Source organism: Fundulus heteroclitus, chromosome 14 (assembly GCF_011125445.2).
Source record: "Fundulus heteroclitus isolate FHET01 chromosome 14, MU-UCD_Fhet_4.1, whole genome shotgun sequence".
Taxonomy (NCBI): Eukaryota; Metazoa; Chordata; class Actinopteri; order Cyprinodontiformes; family Fundulidae; genus Fundulus; species Fundulus heteroclitus.
Genome location: NC_046374.1, coordinates 14414208 through 14430980, shown reverse-complemented (window position 1 = coordinate 14430980; position 16773 = coordinate 14414208). Strand labels below are relative to the sequence as shown.

Sequence of the window (16773 nt, the reverse complement as noted above, 5' to 3'; positions counted from 1 at the left end):
TTTTATTGGGAAAAGGTAATATTCAAGTTTTCTGATGAACAAACCTTTGAGGTCCTGGCTGTTTGCCTTAATTATCAACGTTAATAGAACTATATCACAGTTTCTGTAATTATGCTGTATGAGTTTCACTTTTTTTAATTGAATTTGTGAGATAAATAAATTTTTCAGTGTTCTAATTTATTTAGATGCACCTGTGTAAATGGTGATGTTAAATGCAAGAAAAACTTAATGAATGTCTAAAAGTTATTGGCTTCTTTAAATATATAATTAGTTTTTCTTTGTTTGTTTTAAGCATTTATTGGACCATGGCATTTTTTTATCCAGTGACAGCAAAAGAACATGTTGAGTTTATCCATTAAAATCGTCTCAAATGCATATTTTCTTTCTTTATTATGGGTCAAACCCACACCACAAGGAAGACGATGAAGGAAAAGACGGTTGTTTGGTGTTTTTATTCATAGGTACAACATTAAGACTGTAAATGGAGCCTTTTGTAAATTGCAAAGTACGTCGTTGATGAAAGAGCAACAGTAAGACGATTTTCTGCTCCCTGCTGCACTTCTCTCCACCCCTTCCATGCCTCCCTGCTGATGCCGCTGTTCATCCCATCGGCTTTGTCGCTCTTCCTGCAGACGCTTGTGAATCAGGCAGAGGTCCACAGACGCACTCCGGTGCGTTCGCATCGCTTGTACGCACCGTCCTTATTACCCCGTAAAATGAAAAGTGCTAGAAATTCATGCTACAGTGTTGTGCTAAACCAAGACCTACAGGTGGTCTTCCTAAAGGTATCGTCACAAAAACAAAACATCTCCACGGTTAATTATGGAGTTACCCCACCGCTCCCACAGGCTCCGAGTCAACTAATTAAAATTATTTAAATTACAGTCAGATTCTCCCTATGATCTTAAATTACTATGTCACACCGCTATTATTACGAGCAGGTAAATAAACTCTGATGCTACAGTTGGAAGTGTGTAAACAGTAACCTCATACAACACAATCGTATACAGATGCATCCTACCGTGTCTACGTTTTACAGTCAGTTACTAGAAAGTCGGGGGGAAATAAACGTGTTTATGCTTCAAGGATGAGGACGGGAGAGGACGATGGAGAGGAGTCAGAGATGTGTGATTCACAAACAGAGGCGATGTCAAAGTCTTAAATAAAGGCGAAAACAATGACGCCCCCTGTGGTTCAAATCAGAGCTGCAATCAAATGCGACGGTGTGGAAACAAATCAAATAAAGTGCCGGTTGTCTGGAGAAGTCCAGGGGTGGAGTCTTCTGTACATGTGTAGAGGCTTGAGATGGGTTGTAGTCGGGGTGTCTGGGCAGGTGGGGCTCAGCGCAGCGTGGTGGTGGTAAGCATACAGTCGCACAGAGCCCTCCTCTCAGCCCGCAGAACCAAAGTCTCTGTCTGCAAAGTCAAGCAAAAGGAAGCTTTTGAAGAAACAACGGTGGAGTCATAGATGTCAGCTATTCAATTTACCCCTAGACAAAATCTATGAGATGTCATGTGAGTTTATTTACAGTGGTTTCTGTACATCCAAAACCACGGTTCTGGTCAGAAGATTTCATGCAGTCATACGGATTCATTTTCATGCTGATTTGGAAATCTGAATAATGCACTTGACCTGTTAGTTTCTCAGGATGAAGTGATTGTTAATCTGCACAGGTGCAAAAATATACATGCAAGCTCAGATTGATTACACTAAACTGGCGGCAGAGAAAGCCCATGGTTTCTGGGATCTGTCACCATAAGATGAAGAGAAATGAACTCAAGAGCCACCAAGGCTGGAGGAAGCAAGAACATCTGCGCCGCTGCCCACAGTGGGGCCAGTTTTACATTAACAAGGACTGAGAGGGTGCTGATCTAGACAGACGCCTCTGCTTTACATTCAAATTGCCGCCAACATCAAGGGAGAAGCCAAATATCTTCTGGAGGAAAGTTTTATGGCCAAACAAGACAAAGATTGAGCTGCTTTAGCCAGAGGGCCAATAAGGATGTTTAGACGAGTGAATGTGGTTTTAAAGCTCAGAACAATGTAAAAACTATCAAGCCTGGTGGTGACAGTATCATGCTGTGGAGCGGATCGCCTCAAATGGTACTGATGCCTTTTTAAAAGCTGAGGGGAACAGTGAAGAAGGGCTACTTCATCTGTAATCAACAGCTAGAGAGATGAAACTGGGTGTTCAAGCAGGACAACGATCCCAAAAAAACACTCCGGAACTGGTTTGGGGATGAATAAAACAGACTGACTTAAAGACTCTATGAATTATGCCAAAAAAGACGAGTGTTTGCCTGAAAACCTCCTTAATTAAATCTGTACTAATTGTGTCAGGAGGAACAGTCAGCTGTCCAGCTAGAATTATGGCAGAAGCCAAAAAATGTGATTAAGGGCCAAATAGCAAAAGGTCATTTAGCCAAAAATTTGTTTTGACTATAGAGCCAAAAGATATTAGGAAAACATGCAATAGCTGTATTATTGCTGAATATCGCGATGACAGTAATGGTTGCCATTGATGTACGTTTTCTAACTGTTCTCTGGCTTTTCCCTCACCACGTTCTGCCTATCAACCACAGTGAGCTTTAGCATCTCTGCCACTAGTTTCCACATCTAGTGTGGCCTTCGAGGCCTGTAAAAAGTCCATGTAAACAACTAGTTTTATTACTGGTACCAACTATCTCTTCTTTAATCAGAGAGCACCCAAATTTATAATGATGATGGGCATTTAATGGAAAGAAATGTCTGGGGAAAAAATACATTTACAATAAATTCAAACTTTAGTATCCTATTTTTGTTTTTAAAAATCCTTGTTTGTTGCATTTTTAATCCACCCAGGAAAGAAGAGTGGTTAAAATAAGTCACTGAAAAGTCAGGAATAATGTCCAAGATCCCAAGACACTGCAAAAAGGGAACTTAAAGTAAGTAAACATTTCTTGAAATTAGTGTATTTGTCCTTAATTTTAGCAGGTAAATAAGATGATCTGTCAGTGGAATCAGTATTTGACCCCTAAAATAGGATAATTAGTTATACTGCACTTGAAATAAGATGGAGATGAGTCGTTCCTATTTTAAGTGCAAACATCATTTAAACTTGCCTGCTCATATCAAGAACAAATACACTTATTTCAACAAAATTTTACTTACATTTAGTTCCCTTTTTTGCAGTGAGTTGCTTGCAGTTGAACTTTTCAAAAAGAAAGAATGAGGATTTATTTGTACTAAAGCTCCAGCTACTAGCTGGATAGAGACAGTTGTCTCTCGTTGTGCCTGTAGTATAATTCCTGTACCCGACTCCCTGAGGCAATAGACTGGGCACAACCTGAACAGGTCAATGAACTCTCTCGTGTAGGTAACATACAGACATACACGCACACACCAACAGCCTTCCAGTCATGGGAAAACATATTTCCCCCCTTCCCACTTGCTTCTGATTTTGTTTTTGTTTTTTTCTCTTTCCTTTTTTCAAAATTAGATAATTCAGATCAAACAATTTTGAAATCTGACAAATATAACATGAACAAATATTAACTGCAAATTTCAAATGATTTCATTTGTTAAGGGAATACGGCTATTCCAACAAAGCCGGCATTTTATGGGAATATCATCATATAACTGTGATAGACCCACTGAGCTATATTATACACTGGAGTGCTAATAGCCAGCTGTTAGAACAAGTCGCTTTAAAACCACCAGCCGCCATATTGGTACTCCCTATTTCCCCCCAGCAACTAGGGAATATGTGCGCTACAGCATCGAATAACGAGGATTTTTTCATGTTCAGGGGGGGCTTAAAACTTTTAAAATGTCAAATGCCATATACTTTTATGTTATGTACTAAAACTATCAAGTACTGAGAAAGTCATGTGCTGAAATATTTTGCATTTTATTAATTTAAATATATATAGAACATTTATAAATATATAAATAACAATATACAAAAACATATATTTACATATATGTATACATATATACATATTTACACATACTTATATATACATATTTGTATATTCAATATAAATAACATGTAAAATATTTCAGCACATAATTTCCTAATAGTTGATAGTGTTAGTACATCCACTGACTGTAAAATTACCTATGAAACTTTTTCACACAGCCAGAAAACTACTTGTTGTTGCAACCAAATCCTGTGAGATTCTGTGAGAGTAGGGAGTAGCAAGATGGCGGCCAGTGACTTCAGTTTTTCGGCAAAATCAGCACTCCAGTGTATTATATAGCTCAGTGGATAGACCACATTGTAGGTTCAATTTTATAGGCCTAATCAACAGAAATCACTTAAATAGAACCTTTGTGGCAACATGAAGTAGGCTGAAGGATCTCATAAAGCAGCGCGTCATTAACCGATTTAAAGCTATTCAGGAGCAGATGTCAAACAGGTTTGCTGGTGTCCATCAGTCTGGAAAGGGTTACAAATATATTTCTGAGGCTTCAGGACTCCAGAGAACCACTATTCACAAACGGAGAAACGTGGAGCAGCGATTCAGCTTCTCAGAAACGTCTAGGTGCAACTGATTTTTCACATGGCGCCAGGGTGGTTTGGATAGCTTTGTTTTCCCTTTAATTTTAAAAACTGTTCTGTTTTCACTTAGGTTAAATGTATCTGATATCAAAAGAAGTTTGGTGATCTAAAGCCGAAGGAATCTTTACACTGAAAAGCACCTTTTCATTGCAAAGTGCTTCAGTTCAGTCAAGTGTGGGTGGGTGGTTTGGGAGGCAGGATGATGATGTCTCATGGCATGCATCAAAACAATGACAAGCCCCAATGTTCTCTTAAAATTTCCCTGACCCTGGCATCAAGGTTAAAAGCCGTCTTCTTCAGATCTTGCAGCGCCCTCTGCATGAACTCGAAGGCATGGCAGTCAACGCACGGACGACCTGGAAAACAGAAGGTGGTCACAAATAAAACAAGTTTAGCCTTCTTGGACTCTTTTTGGTTCAATTTGTTAACATAGAGCAAGCTTATCTAGAACAGGTAACACATAGAAAACTGAGTGATGATAGATATTCCCAGCTAGAAGCCGACGCAGACTGCTAATCAAACGGGAAACAGACGCAATTTAAAACTGTATTAAAACACATTGGTTAGTTATTATTGAAAGTATTCAGCATTCGTTTTGAATGCAGTGTGGATTTTCTACCTTCATATAGGGCTATAACCAGTAGTGTAACATTTTTTACTTTTTTTCATATTTTTTTAAAACCTTTAATAGATAAATTATTCTTATTATGACCTATAATTCCCACTGTGTGCTCCCTGCGTGGATGAAAGACATCCCAGCAGCAGACGTTTCTCCACCTCTGTCAGCATTTCGGGTTTTATTTTTGAATCCACCTACTTTCGGCTGGGATCACGGTCCCCGTCTCCTGGTCCGCCTCGGCGGCACCGACACAGACGAGCTGGACCGCCAACAGAACCACCGCTACCTGCATATAGGATCCACTGAATGCCATGGTACTGGTCCTGTCGGCCCCTGTTAAACAGAGAAAAAGGAGCGAGTGGGGGAAAAAAAATCATCTTAGAGAAAAACTAGAGAGCGAAATAAAAGGCCGTCAGCAAATTAAAATATTACCGTCTTTGTTGCTCAAATTTATATGTTCAGTTCGCAAAACACTATGTTTAGAAATACAATCTATACAGAATAATCACAGGTTGCTCTACGATCGGTATGTTTAATTACCTTCAATGATCCGAGGATGTTTTTTTTATTATTTTTGCACCAGATCAGCGTTAAAATGCCCACCGAGCAATGATTTATATAGATCAACCAAGTGCGCATGCGCAAAGGATACCTCCAACCTGCCTTTGTAGACCGCAGTCACAAATTCCGGTGGAAGAATTCAAAATAAAGCCCTGTTGTAAAAATAAAAAAGAGGGAGGGATGAAGTGTAGCAAGAGAAAAGGGAAGATTGAATGATAAAATGTAGTGACGTCGTGTCTTTAAACATTTGATAGATTTTAATATTATCGAGGCAGCCATAGAGAGAGTTTTAGTTTTGTTGACATTGTACTGTTGATTTCTACACTGAAAATAGCATCCAAAAGTACCCCCCCACACACACACACATCTAACTATAAAAAGTTAAATACGGTTTTTAAAAGTAGTTGTGGATTTTTAAAGCCACTCATTGTGTTTGTACAAACAAACTTACAGGGAACCATTTCTGAAGGTTTGCGTTTGTAGATTGTGTATTTGAATATGTTCAACAGAAAAAAAATAATAGTAATAATAATTACAGTATAATAATTTAACAGTAACTATTTTACATATTCAAAGGGTTCTCCATGGATTCTGTTTTTAAGGCTGAATATTACCTCCAGGGAACCTTCAGAGAGTGTTTCCTGCTGTTGCCCAGAGGGCCGGTGTTAAAGCTAACTTTCAGGTAACCTTAATGGAGGAAATGTAATAAAGGTTTTATCATAAAACCTGTTGATAACACTCCACCAACATCCCGGTCGCCAGAAAAACACCAAAGGACCACAGGTCTGTCACCCAGTCGTCTGTGTTCATGAAATCCTTGGAGCGACTGCTGCTGGCATCTAAAGAAAGTCCCAGAACTGGAGTCCTTGCATCTTACCGGGCAAACGGGTTGGCAGATGTTGCAGTCAGTTTGGGACTCCATTTCATCCTGCACCACCTCGCCCCCGTACACCAGGGTCCTGTTTGTGGACTTTTCCTCATCCTTCAACACCATCAACCCGGACATCCTTCACCAGAAGCTCACTCAGCTCACAGTGCAGACCTCCACATGTCAGTGGGTCACCAGCTGCTTGACTGACTGGCAGCAGCAGGTGAGGCTGTGCAGCATCTGTTCCTCCTCAAAAATATCAGGACCGGCACCCCCCAGAGGTATGTCCACCCCCCCCCCCCCTCACTCCTCTTCTCTTTGTAAACGACTGCGCCTCAGTTAGCCAATCACAGTTTCTCCCCTGACCACCTGCTGTGGATCTCTTCCAGTTCCTGGGAACCACCCTTTCTCAGGACCTGAGATACTCCTCATGTATAGACACTGTTCAGAATTAGGCCCAGCAGAACCAACCTACTGTACATCCTTCCACAGGAGCTCCTTGTCTTCTACATTGGCATCATTCAGTCTATCCTGCGTTTGTCCATAACCCTGTGGGTTGGCTCGTCCACAAAACGGGACAGGTTCAAAACTAAAACAGAGAATTAGGTCTGCAGAAAGGATCAGGGTTGACCTTCACTCTGTCCAGGACATGTACATGTCTAGGATCAGGAAAGGGGCAGCTACCATCCCTGCAGACCCACACATCCAGGACACAAACTTCAGGTCAGTGTTATTTACAAAAACCAGCCACCAGAGAGACAGCTTCTTTGCCCAGGCTGTCAGCCTTAAGAACAGTCCGAGTATCTGGATTGATTCAATGGATTCTTCTTCAACCATGTCTTTCTGTTTTGTAAAAATACTGTATGTATGAATATATATATATATATATATATATATATATATATATATATATATATATATATATATATATACAAACTTTTAAAATAAATAAAGAGTGTAATTTCCCCTCATATATTCAAAATGTCTTTCTTGAGAGCAAAGTGAAACAGAAATCAAATCCTTTTTTGCATAGAAACTTGAGTGGATAAAGCTGATTCTGAACCGTTTATTGAAGGTTCTTGATTGTTGGGAAACTAAATCTATATAAATGCAAGTGTTGTTAAAAAATGAAGTGCAATGGAATACAATCAAATTTCAGATGCAGCTCACTGGTGGATTGAAATATTTTTTTTAGAGCAGGCTCATGGACGCCATGTCGTCCTTGGAAGCTTCCTGGTGACCCAGGCTTTAGAGGATGTGCCCTTATATTCAAGACCACACTAAAACTAACTTTCCCAAAAAGCTCTTGAAGGTTACGGCATGAAAGGAGAATAATCTATGTTAGGTAGTTTTTTATAGGTTTCATAAAGCCCAGGGCTTGCTTGGAAGTAATTTCTTCTAATTAAACTACATGTGTTTGAAGTAAAAATGAATTTGAATCGGTTATTACATTTTAAAGCTAAGATTCGTAGGGTTGTGGGTGATTTAGGAAGGTCGGTAAAGCATGTAAATTACAAGAGGGACACTACTGAAAGATAAAATTCAGCCTTTATTTATTTCCCCCCCACTACAATTAATTTTATTTGTGGCTGTATTTTTGTTAGCTGATGACATGACCTCATGAATGAATGGGAAATCTGCTATTGGGTGCATATATTCTCTTGAAACACATCATGTAAGTAATCAATCACTCTTGTGAGTGCAATCTATCAACACAGAAAACGCCTGAACTCTGAGTCTACCATGCCATGCAAAAGTATTTACAACCATTTAACCTTTCTGGAAGTGAAATGAAAGTACAAAAAATTATGTATGCCACTGATATTTTGTTATAAAACAACAACTCAAACTTGTGCATAAATGTAATCTTTATTTATTAAAAATACCTTCAATGTACAGTGTGCAAATGTATTTCGCCCCCTTTAGTGCAATACTTTGTTCAACTACAGTTATGCAAATACAGAATTCAAAACACGGATATAAACGTCCATGGTCTGAGAAAACATTTTAAAAACACAAAGAAAAAACAGCAAATACAAAAAACAGACAAAACTTCTCACTGAAGGGACAAACTCCAGCTTTTCCCCCCCCCCAGCGCTTTTCATACAGTTCAATGTTTATATGCGTCGCGCGGACGGGTATGGGCGGGGTCCTGACTGCTGTTTTTCTTAGGTAGCCTGTTAAAATGCCCGAACTCAAAACTCTTCTTTTTCCAAGATGGCGTCGATGAAGGACAGCGACACCGGCCTGTGGCTTCACAACAAACTGGGATCCACGGACGAGCTGTGGACGCCTCCGAGCATCGCCTCCCTCCTCACCGTGTCCGTAATCGACAACATACGGTTGTGTTTTTCGAGCCTGTCGCCGCCGGTGAAGCTGAAGCTGCTGCTCGGGATGCTGCATCTTCCCAGGCGGACGGTAGACGAGGTGGGTGGCGGAGCTTTAGCTGATGTAGGAGCCCGGCGGCGGCGGCGGCGGCGAGCCGGGGACGCGGGGGGGGGGACGCTGGCGTAGATCCAGGAGGGGAGCTCTGGGCCGCACTCAATCAAAGCACGCCGGGCAGGATGGCTTTGTGACGGAGAGCTAAAGCTAGCAGCGCGGCTAACAGGTGGAGCTAGCTGTGGACGCAGCCGCGCGCCGCTGCTTTCTGCCATAAACAGCGACGCTTCCGCCGCTGGTTGCCGCGACGTTAAAGTAACCGGAGCGGCGGGCGGCTCCGCCACCGCGTCGGCTGGGCAGGAGGTCTGCCTTTCTCTGCGGGGAAGCTGCAGCCTGCGCGGGCAGCGTTAGCCTGGCGGCTTCCTGCAGACATTGTGGCGGACGAGGGCGGCAGACGCAGGATCCCCGGCTGCTGCTGGGGAGGGCGGTACCAAGTCCCGGGCCGACATATCAGCTTTCAGCTGCGCGCTGTGCCGCGTTCAGCCGGACGCGCAGAACCTCCCGGTCCGAAGCCGGACCCGCTTCCACATCTACGGGCTTCACTGGCCCGCGCCAAGGTGCCGACTGTGGCTGGGCCTGCAGCTGTTTTTAACGCCAACAAGCGACAATACCGAAGGCTACTAAAGTAAAATCACCAAAAGAAAAGTTTATAAAGATGAAATAAAAATAATACTTCTAATAATAAAATATTAATAACAGTAAAATGGGTTTTAATAACAGTGAGGATATTTAAAAAGTAGTAAATGATTTAGATTGTTCCGGCTAAAATAATATGATTTGCAGTTTTACATTTTTTTCAATAAAGAATAATACAATATTGTGAAAATAAATGTACATAAATAAGTCATAATGTTAAAGTAATGCTAAAAATATTTTTGGATATTTTATATACCTTTTCAGTAAATAAAAGCAATATTAATATACAAACGAATTAAATGTATAAATGGTAGTTGTAATATAAATGACAGAATTTATGTTATTTACGCTAAAACAGAATTGATTTTTCAATTATACTGCTTTTGCACTAGATTGTATGTATAGGTCAGTACTAAAAAAAATCCTATTTCAGCTCATTTAAAAATTTTGAAATGGAGGTAAATATTTCCATTTATTATCTGTCAATGTGATGTTAACGGGTTAGAGTTAACGGCGTGTGATAAAACAGCAGGGGCTTTAAAAGGTCGCCATCATAAAACCATCATGCTCCAAACTGAATGTAATATTGCTAAATTTTAAAGCTCAACTGTTTATTTTATTTTGTTTTTTCGTAACCTTTTTTTTTTTTTTAAATGGTTGCTGTTTCTTCGTTCTAACCCATCCAAGTGTATTTGTGCTCTGGCGCCATGTCCCGTCTTAAAATCTCATTTAGGCTCAGACCTGACAAAGGACCTGAGAGACGCGTCGTCCTTCATTCTATCATCTGCTTCTGTATAAAGTTTAATCAGATAGTACTTTGAAATCACCCTGCTGGTGTTAAAGTCATTTTGATTAACATTATTATTTTTAATTGATTCAAACAGCTTTGTGAGAAGCTGCTGGTAACAAAGTGTCCACAGATCACCAGTAAAATAGATACTTTGTGAAAAAGACCCAATCCTGGCTCCTGCCTGTAGCTGGAGTGTTTTTATGTCTCATAAAAGATAATTTCATAAGACAAAAAGAAGAGAATCATGGTCTGCTACTGCACTGGAAATGAGTGGAAAAAGCAGCAAAATTGATCAAGATTTGCTTGAAGTTTAGTTTCTTGGAGGAATAATATAAAGAGATGCAAGTATTGTTCCCAGTTCTGTAGCAAAGCAAAAATAATAGTTAAAAGAAATAATAAATCTACATTAACTAAGCTCCAGAAACCACTCCTGATTATTTTTTTTTCTAGCATCTTTGATGTCTGTCAACATCGCTGTTTATTCTTTATGTGAACGACTCAAACAAAAAAGTTCGTTCTTCCTTATGCCCCCCCTGGAAGATTCTTCTTCGCTTTTTTTTTATTTTTAGACAACTGCGGCTCGTTTATGTATTCAAACGTGAAATTGAGATTCTTCTAAAATTGCCAAAACTGAAGGTACGGTGAGGCATTGTTGTGGTTTCGTTCCTGTCAGAATATAGCGTCGTACAGGATCTGCATAGGCGATCAGCATCCCACCAAAGCGGCTTGGAACGGAGCGCTAAGCCATAACTAGACGATGGCGAACAAGAGCTCTCCGCCTCGTTGGCTTCTCTGACTCTCCTCTCCTCTCCTCTCCTCTTTTCTCCTGGCAGATGAAAGAGGCCCTCTCTGAGATAATCCAGCTGGCTACGGTGGATTCAGAGCCCTGGGTGCTGATGGTTGCAGACATCCTCAAGTCCTTCCCAGAGACCGGATCCCTCAACCTGGACTTGGAGGAGCAGAATCCCAACGTGCAGGATATTCTTGGTGAACTCCGGGAGAAAGGTTCGGGATTCCTGATTCCTCTCATGTGACGCGCAGATCCTGTTTGAGCAGTTTTAGTCACATTAATCTACTGAAATGTACTGTCCACCTCATTGAAATGGTACTTATTTAGGCATTACTGCTTCATACGTTTCTATCTTACGTATGCTTCCTAATAAAGATCGGGAATGATATATTTATAGATTCCCACGCTTAGAATCAGCAGTAAAAATGCACACGCTGCTCCCTGATGTTCGTTTCCTTCCTCTCTCATTAGTGGGCGAGTGCGAGGCGTCGGCCATGCTTCCTCTGGAGTGCCAGTACCTGAACAAGAGCGCGCTGACCACTCTGGTGGGACCCATCACACCCCCCGTCAAACATTTCCAGCTCAAGAGGAAGCCCAAGAGTGCCACGCTGAGAGCGGAGCTGCTTCAGAAATGTAAGGCAGTCTGGAAATCCAGACGGCGAAGCACCAAATTTCAAATCTACTTGAAGAGAACATGGTTTTGCTCGTGGGGTGTTTACATTCTCTGTTAAACATCTCTGGGCAAATTTGACGTTATGTTGCTTCTACTGCAGCGACAGAAACAGCCCAGCAGCTCAAGAAGACCGCCGGAGTGCCTTTTCACGCCAAAGGGAGAGGACTGGTCAAAAAGATCGACACTACGAGTGAGACTTCTCCTCTTTAGTCAGTCCAGAACATCTCCGTTCTCGTTAAAACGCTTTAATTCTCCCCGTTAATGTCTGCTCTCATGTCTGCGTCACAGCTCCTCTCAAAGGGATTCCCAAGGCGCCGTTTCGCAGCCCCACAGCCCCCAGTTTGTTCAGCCCCCCCAGTAACCGCACGCCCATCGCTCCCCCGCGCACCCCGCTACGGAAGGAGAGAGGGGTCAAGGTTCGTAATCCCTGATGTTCTGCCTCATCTTTTACACCCTTTCCCCCCCTCACACGTAAATTGTTCAGATCCACAGACTAATTTTAATATCAGATAAAGATGAAAGGAGTAAATCCAAAATGCTGTTTTTTTTTTTTTTTGTTTTGTTTTTTGTTTTTTTTTTCTGTCCAACCCAACCAGGGCCTATTTAAAAGAGTAAACGCCTCTCTCGTTAAACTATAAATTAACAGTGATTTAACCAAACTTTTTTAAAAAGCTGATCCAATTTTGCCAGCCACACCTTGGTCTGAGCAAAGAAATGACCTTAATATCAGTTCTGAAAGCGTTACACCTGTAACGTGTCTGAGGAGCACATGGACAACTCACCCAGGAGGTTCCTTAAACTATAAGGCTGGCTAGATCACACCAGCACACGAGTTAAAAATTCAAAACTATTAAAACCTACTGACTGGATTTACAAATGACGAAAAAGATAAAAATGAGCAATTAAAAGGAAGCATTCAAAAGTTGTTTTTTGTTTTTTTTCAAAGAAGAACTTTCTAATCTAATGGAGAAACGTAAATTTTAAGGTTGGAGGCACAAAAAAAGAGTTTTTGTGTTTCAGTCTGCAGTTTGAAACGGTTTGTGGAAATGAAGCGACATTCAAACATTAAACAGCTTAAAATAACAAAAAAAAAACTTTTTGCTGCTTACCGGTTGGTTTCACTTTTTTTTTTTTTTTTTTCATGAGCTTTTGTGTTTTTTTTATTTTTTAGCTTTTAGATATTTCAGAGTTGGACATGGTTGGCGGTGGAAGAGAGTCTAAGAGGAGAAGAAAGACAGTGGGTGGTGAGTGTCTCCACGAGTTGAAGCGGATTAAAGTCCAGGGGACATTTCTTAATATGTTGACGATTGGATGATTTATCTTGCTGATATAGAACCAGAGCCCGGAGAAAAAGCACCCAAAGAAGAGTCTGTGGTGGAGAACACCACACCAGATTATGCTGCTGGCCTCGTCTCTGCACAGGTAATCCTCACACGGCTCCGGTTCCCACCACGTCGCTCCCTCTCAGGTTTTAGTCCTGTGGATTCACCTCTTTAAACCTTTTTTTATATCTTGGCTTTCAGAAACTCGGGGCGCTAAACGAGAACCCCCTGCCTTCCACCAGCTACCTACCAGCCACGCCCAGCATGGTTCCCTCCTCCTCTTACATTCCCAGCTCCGAGGCACAGCCAGGTGGGTGAAACCTCTCATCCCCGCTCCCCCCCGTTACGGCCCTGCTGGGGCGCCCTGTAGAGAAAACCTTCTTCTGCCATCTCCTCCACAGCCAACGCAGGCGGTTCTGGACGGGACACGCTGCAGGCAGCTCGCCAGCCAGAGGAGTCCCCCGCGGCGGCCGCCGGCGCCGGCTCCACCTTACCCAACCAGTACAAGCAGAGGACGCCCATGTACAACGCCAGCTCCACCGCTAACCCCGCCACCCCCACCTCCCCCAGCACGCCGACCTCCACGCCCGCCAACAACGGGCCCCCCGCCGCTGCCACGGCGAGCCAACCGGAGACCCCCACCCAGCCTCCCAGCACCCCCCAGACCCCCACGCCCACGCCGGCACCAACGCCAGCACAACCCCAGCCCAAAAAGAACCTCTCACTCACGGTAGGGTGGAAAACCCCCTGAGCTTTAGCGTGGGAACGAGAACCCGGTGAAGCATGGCCCTCACTCTATTATTTGCCGTTTCCGCTCCTCAGAGAGACCAGATGTACGCTGCGCAGGAGATGTTCAAGACCGCCAATAAGGTCACCAGGCCGGAGAAGGCGCTCATTCTGGGTTTCATGGCCGGATCCAGAGGTAAGAAGGAAGTAGTGGCAGCTGTGTGGTTCTGAGGAAACCCCGTTTTCACTCAGTTTCCTTCAAGGTGATTCCTGCTAACGCCCAAAAAAAATGCTAATCTTCACCTCCCCATGAAAAGTCTTTAAGACCTTTTGTCACATTACAAGCTCAGACCTCAGTGTGTTGTTGGGTTTTAACGAAGTGGATGAATGGAAATGGAAGCTGATAGAGCCGGTGTAGGTACCAGATTGACTCGGGTGGTCAGATCGGCTCGGCTCACTTCCCCGATGACGTCATTATATGGCAAATCCACTCAAACAAACTACACCGCGGTCTCCATTTGTTACAAATCAATTTTATTTTGTTAATTTACAGCTATTTTCCAGTAACTTAATCGAGGCATGAAAACTTTTAACATCTTTCTGGAATGCTTCTGTGGTAGTCTGACAATTTAATCGGTAATTTTGCCGGATCAAAGTTACATCTTAAGAGAAATTTCCTTCCAATTTTTTTTTTTAAAGTTGTGAAGGGAAACTAAACCATAAACTCTTTTAATTTTTAACAAAAGTCAGCAGCCATTTTAATTTAATCACGGTATTCATCACTTTAAAATCAATAAAGTTTATTCCTCCTTTTGCTACTGATATTACCATGTCGTTCTTTCTGATCACATGTTTTTTATTATTCCAGATGAAATTGTGATGAATTTGATTACTTTTTTTATTGTAGTATTTGGTATATTTAAGATATATGCTGGATAAATTAATCTGGCTTTCCGTTCCGTTTTTGTTAACAATATTCCTCCAAAAATTGAGCCAACTGTCAAATATTTGTTGATTTTTTTTATTTATTTTTTTATTTTATTTTTTTTATTTTTTTATTTTTTTTTTATTTTTGTAAAATGGCTTGAATATTTGTTCCATAATTTCCGGTGTGGTCCTTGCTAATCATTATACCTAAATATTTTACCTAATTTTTATCAAGTAAAGTGGGTTGATTATTATACATTTTTCTATGTTCACCTTTAAGCCTGAAGCTTTTGAGAAAAAAGAAACCTCTAAATTAACTAAATAAAATTGATTCATTACAAATGCGGACAGCGGGCTCAATGTAGTTTGTTTGAATGGTGTTGCCATATTGTGATGTCATCAGGAGGCGCAGGGACCATGGAGAATTACTTCGTAAAATTGTCCGTTTACAAACCGCAACCCCACTCTCTAATAAAACCTACAATCCCGCTATAATTACTTTAGTAAGCTGTCCGGACCAATCAGAATGTTTTGCGTAATTGTGCAAACATTAAACCAATCATGTATAGTGACATCATCAGAAGGCGCAGGGCCCTAGTCAATCTGGTACCTACAGCGGCTTTATGTCACTGATTGCTGCTTCACCACAGCCACCTGCAGAGTTAGAATTGCTTTGCTGAGCTCCTGCACGTTCTGAACGTAACCAGATTTTTCTCCCGGTGTGCCTACGCAGAGAACCCGTGTCCAGAACAGGGGGACATCATCCAGATCAAGCTGAGCGAGCACACCGAGGTGCTGCCCAAAGCCGACGGCACCGGCAGCACGACCATGCTGGTCGACACGGTCTTCGAAATGAACTATTCAACGGGACAGTGGACCCGGCTCAAGAAATACAAACCCATCACCAACACTTCCTGAAGGGGACCTAACGGGCTCAGAAGCCGCACCCTAAACTTGACATTCACACGTCAGAAACATGTTTGTTACGTACACGTTTGGGCCAAATCGAACTCTTAACAGGTTGTCAAGGAGAGAAAGATCCTCCCTTTCACCGCACGGCCAAAATGGAGAGCTTCCTTTTTTTTTCTTTTTTCTTCTTCTTCCCCCTCTTGCCCTTTTATTGTCCGTTTTTAAGTCTGCTCCAGCTATTGGACGAGGCTGTTTGAGGAGGGCGGTGAAGGAGCCAATGGCCGGCTCCGTTATGGCAGGGAGCTTTCCGCCAGAAGCTGTCTGGGTTCTGTATACAAATCATTTTTCAGCTTCTATCCTTCCTGATGGAACAATGTTTTTCACTAAATGAAGAGATCGTCACCATTAGGGTTGACATATATATATAAAAAGAAAGAAACATGCTTCTCAATACGGTTTCGTTGTGTCTGGAGCCGTCTGGTTGATGTTCATTAGTTTTCAGCCTTTTTCCAAGCGAAGGGAGGAAAATAAAGTGACAACAGACTCCCAACGAGAGCATCTTTCATCGTTGACTACGCCTCAAATCAACAAAGTTGTAACATTTGGTTTGCCTCATGTTGCTCTGACCAGAGTCGCTGAGCAGCACCGTGGCTCTCAGACGCGTTAAAATGCCGGGTTTTTGGGACGTAGATCAATCATTTCAAAGCTTTTTCCACACAAGACGTTTTTCCTGTACAGTTAAACAAAAAAAACCCCCGGAAAAATATAAATGAAAAGCTTTAATAACCTGGCTGCATACAGGTGAACAGCGGCGTTCACACCTGCAGTCAGTTTAGGGCGATGAAGTCCAGATGTCCATGTTCAGACTAAAGAGAAGGCCTCCAGTACGAAAGCCTTTTCTCCTAAAGAAAATGTCTGAAATCTTATTATGGGTTTAATTGTTCAGCATCGCAGTGAGTCCAAGCCTCCA

The 16773-nt window shown here is 42.0% G+C and overlaps 2 protein-coding genes across 3 annotated transcripts; one reads left to right on the top strand and one right to left on the bottom strand.

Moving 5' to 3' along the window:
- Positions 1 to 433: 433 nt before the first annotated feature.
- c14h4orf48 (chromosome 14 C4orf48 homolog) lies at positions 434 to 5815 on the bottom strand. The gene is made up of 4 exons (XM_021311372.2): positions 5703 to 5815; positions 5361 to 5495; positions 4811 to 4899; positions 434 to 1415 (listed from the first exon to the last, which is right to left on the bottom strand). Exons 2-4 carry the CDS (start codon positions 5473 to 5475, stop codon positions 1341 to 1343), a joined length of 279 nt encoding a protein of 92 aa, XP_021167047.2. The 5' UTR covers positions 5476 to 5495; positions 5703 to 5815; the 3' UTR covers positions 434 to 1340.
- A 2970-nt stretch (positions 5816 to 8785) lies between these two features.
- Positions 8786 to 16555, top strand: nelfa (negative elongation factor complex member A). Of its 2 annotated transcripts, none has more exons than XM_012853963.3 (11): positions 8786 to 9018; positions 11290 to 11461; positions 11718 to 11879; positions 12020 to 12109; positions 12208 to 12335; positions 13091 to 13163; positions 13253 to 13341; positions 13443 to 13551; positions 13643 to 13971; positions 14064 to 14163; positions 15628 to 16555. In XM_012853963.3, exons 1-11 carry the CDS (start codon positions 8809 to 8811, stop codon positions 15810 to 15812), a joined length of 1647 nt encoding a protein of 548 aa, XP_012709417.1. In that variant the 5' UTR covers positions 8786 to 8808; the 3' UTR covers positions 15813 to 16555. The 2 variants fall into 2 exon arrangements, with proteins under 2 accessions (XP_012709417.1, XP_036002233.1); XM_036146340.1 differs by lacking the exon at positions 8786 to 9018 and adding an exon at positions 9302 to 9587.
- Positions 16556 to 16773: the final 218 nt, after the last annotated feature.

Excerpts from the sequence above, each read along its gene's own strand:
- c14h4orf48 (XM_021311372.2), bottom strand. The coding sequence starts at position 5,475 with ATGGCATTCAGTGGATCCTATATGCAGGTAGCGGTGGTTCTGTTGGCG. Across the intron at positions 4,900-5,360 it reads GACCGTGATCCCAGCCGAAA|GTCGTCCGTGCGTTGACTGC; the intron begins GTAGGTGGATTC and ends TCTGTTTTCCAG. Across the intron at positions 1,416-4,810 it reads CTTTTAACCTTGATGCCAGG|ACAGAGACTTTGGTTCTGCG; the intron begins GTCAGGGAAATT and ends TTGACTTTGCAG.
- nelfa (XM_012853963.3), top strand. The coding sequence starts at position 8,809 with ATGGCGTCGATGAAGGACAGCGACACCGGCCTGTGGCTTCACAACAAA. Across the intron at positions 13,552-13,642 it reads CAGCTCCGAGGCACAGCCAG|CCAACGCAGGCGGTTCTGGA; the intron begins GTGGGTGAAACC and ends TCTCCTCCACAG. Across the intron at positions 13,972-14,063 it reads AAAAGAACCTCTCACTCACG|AGAGACCAGATGTACGCTGC; the intron begins GTAGGGTGGAAA and ends TCCGCTCCTCAG.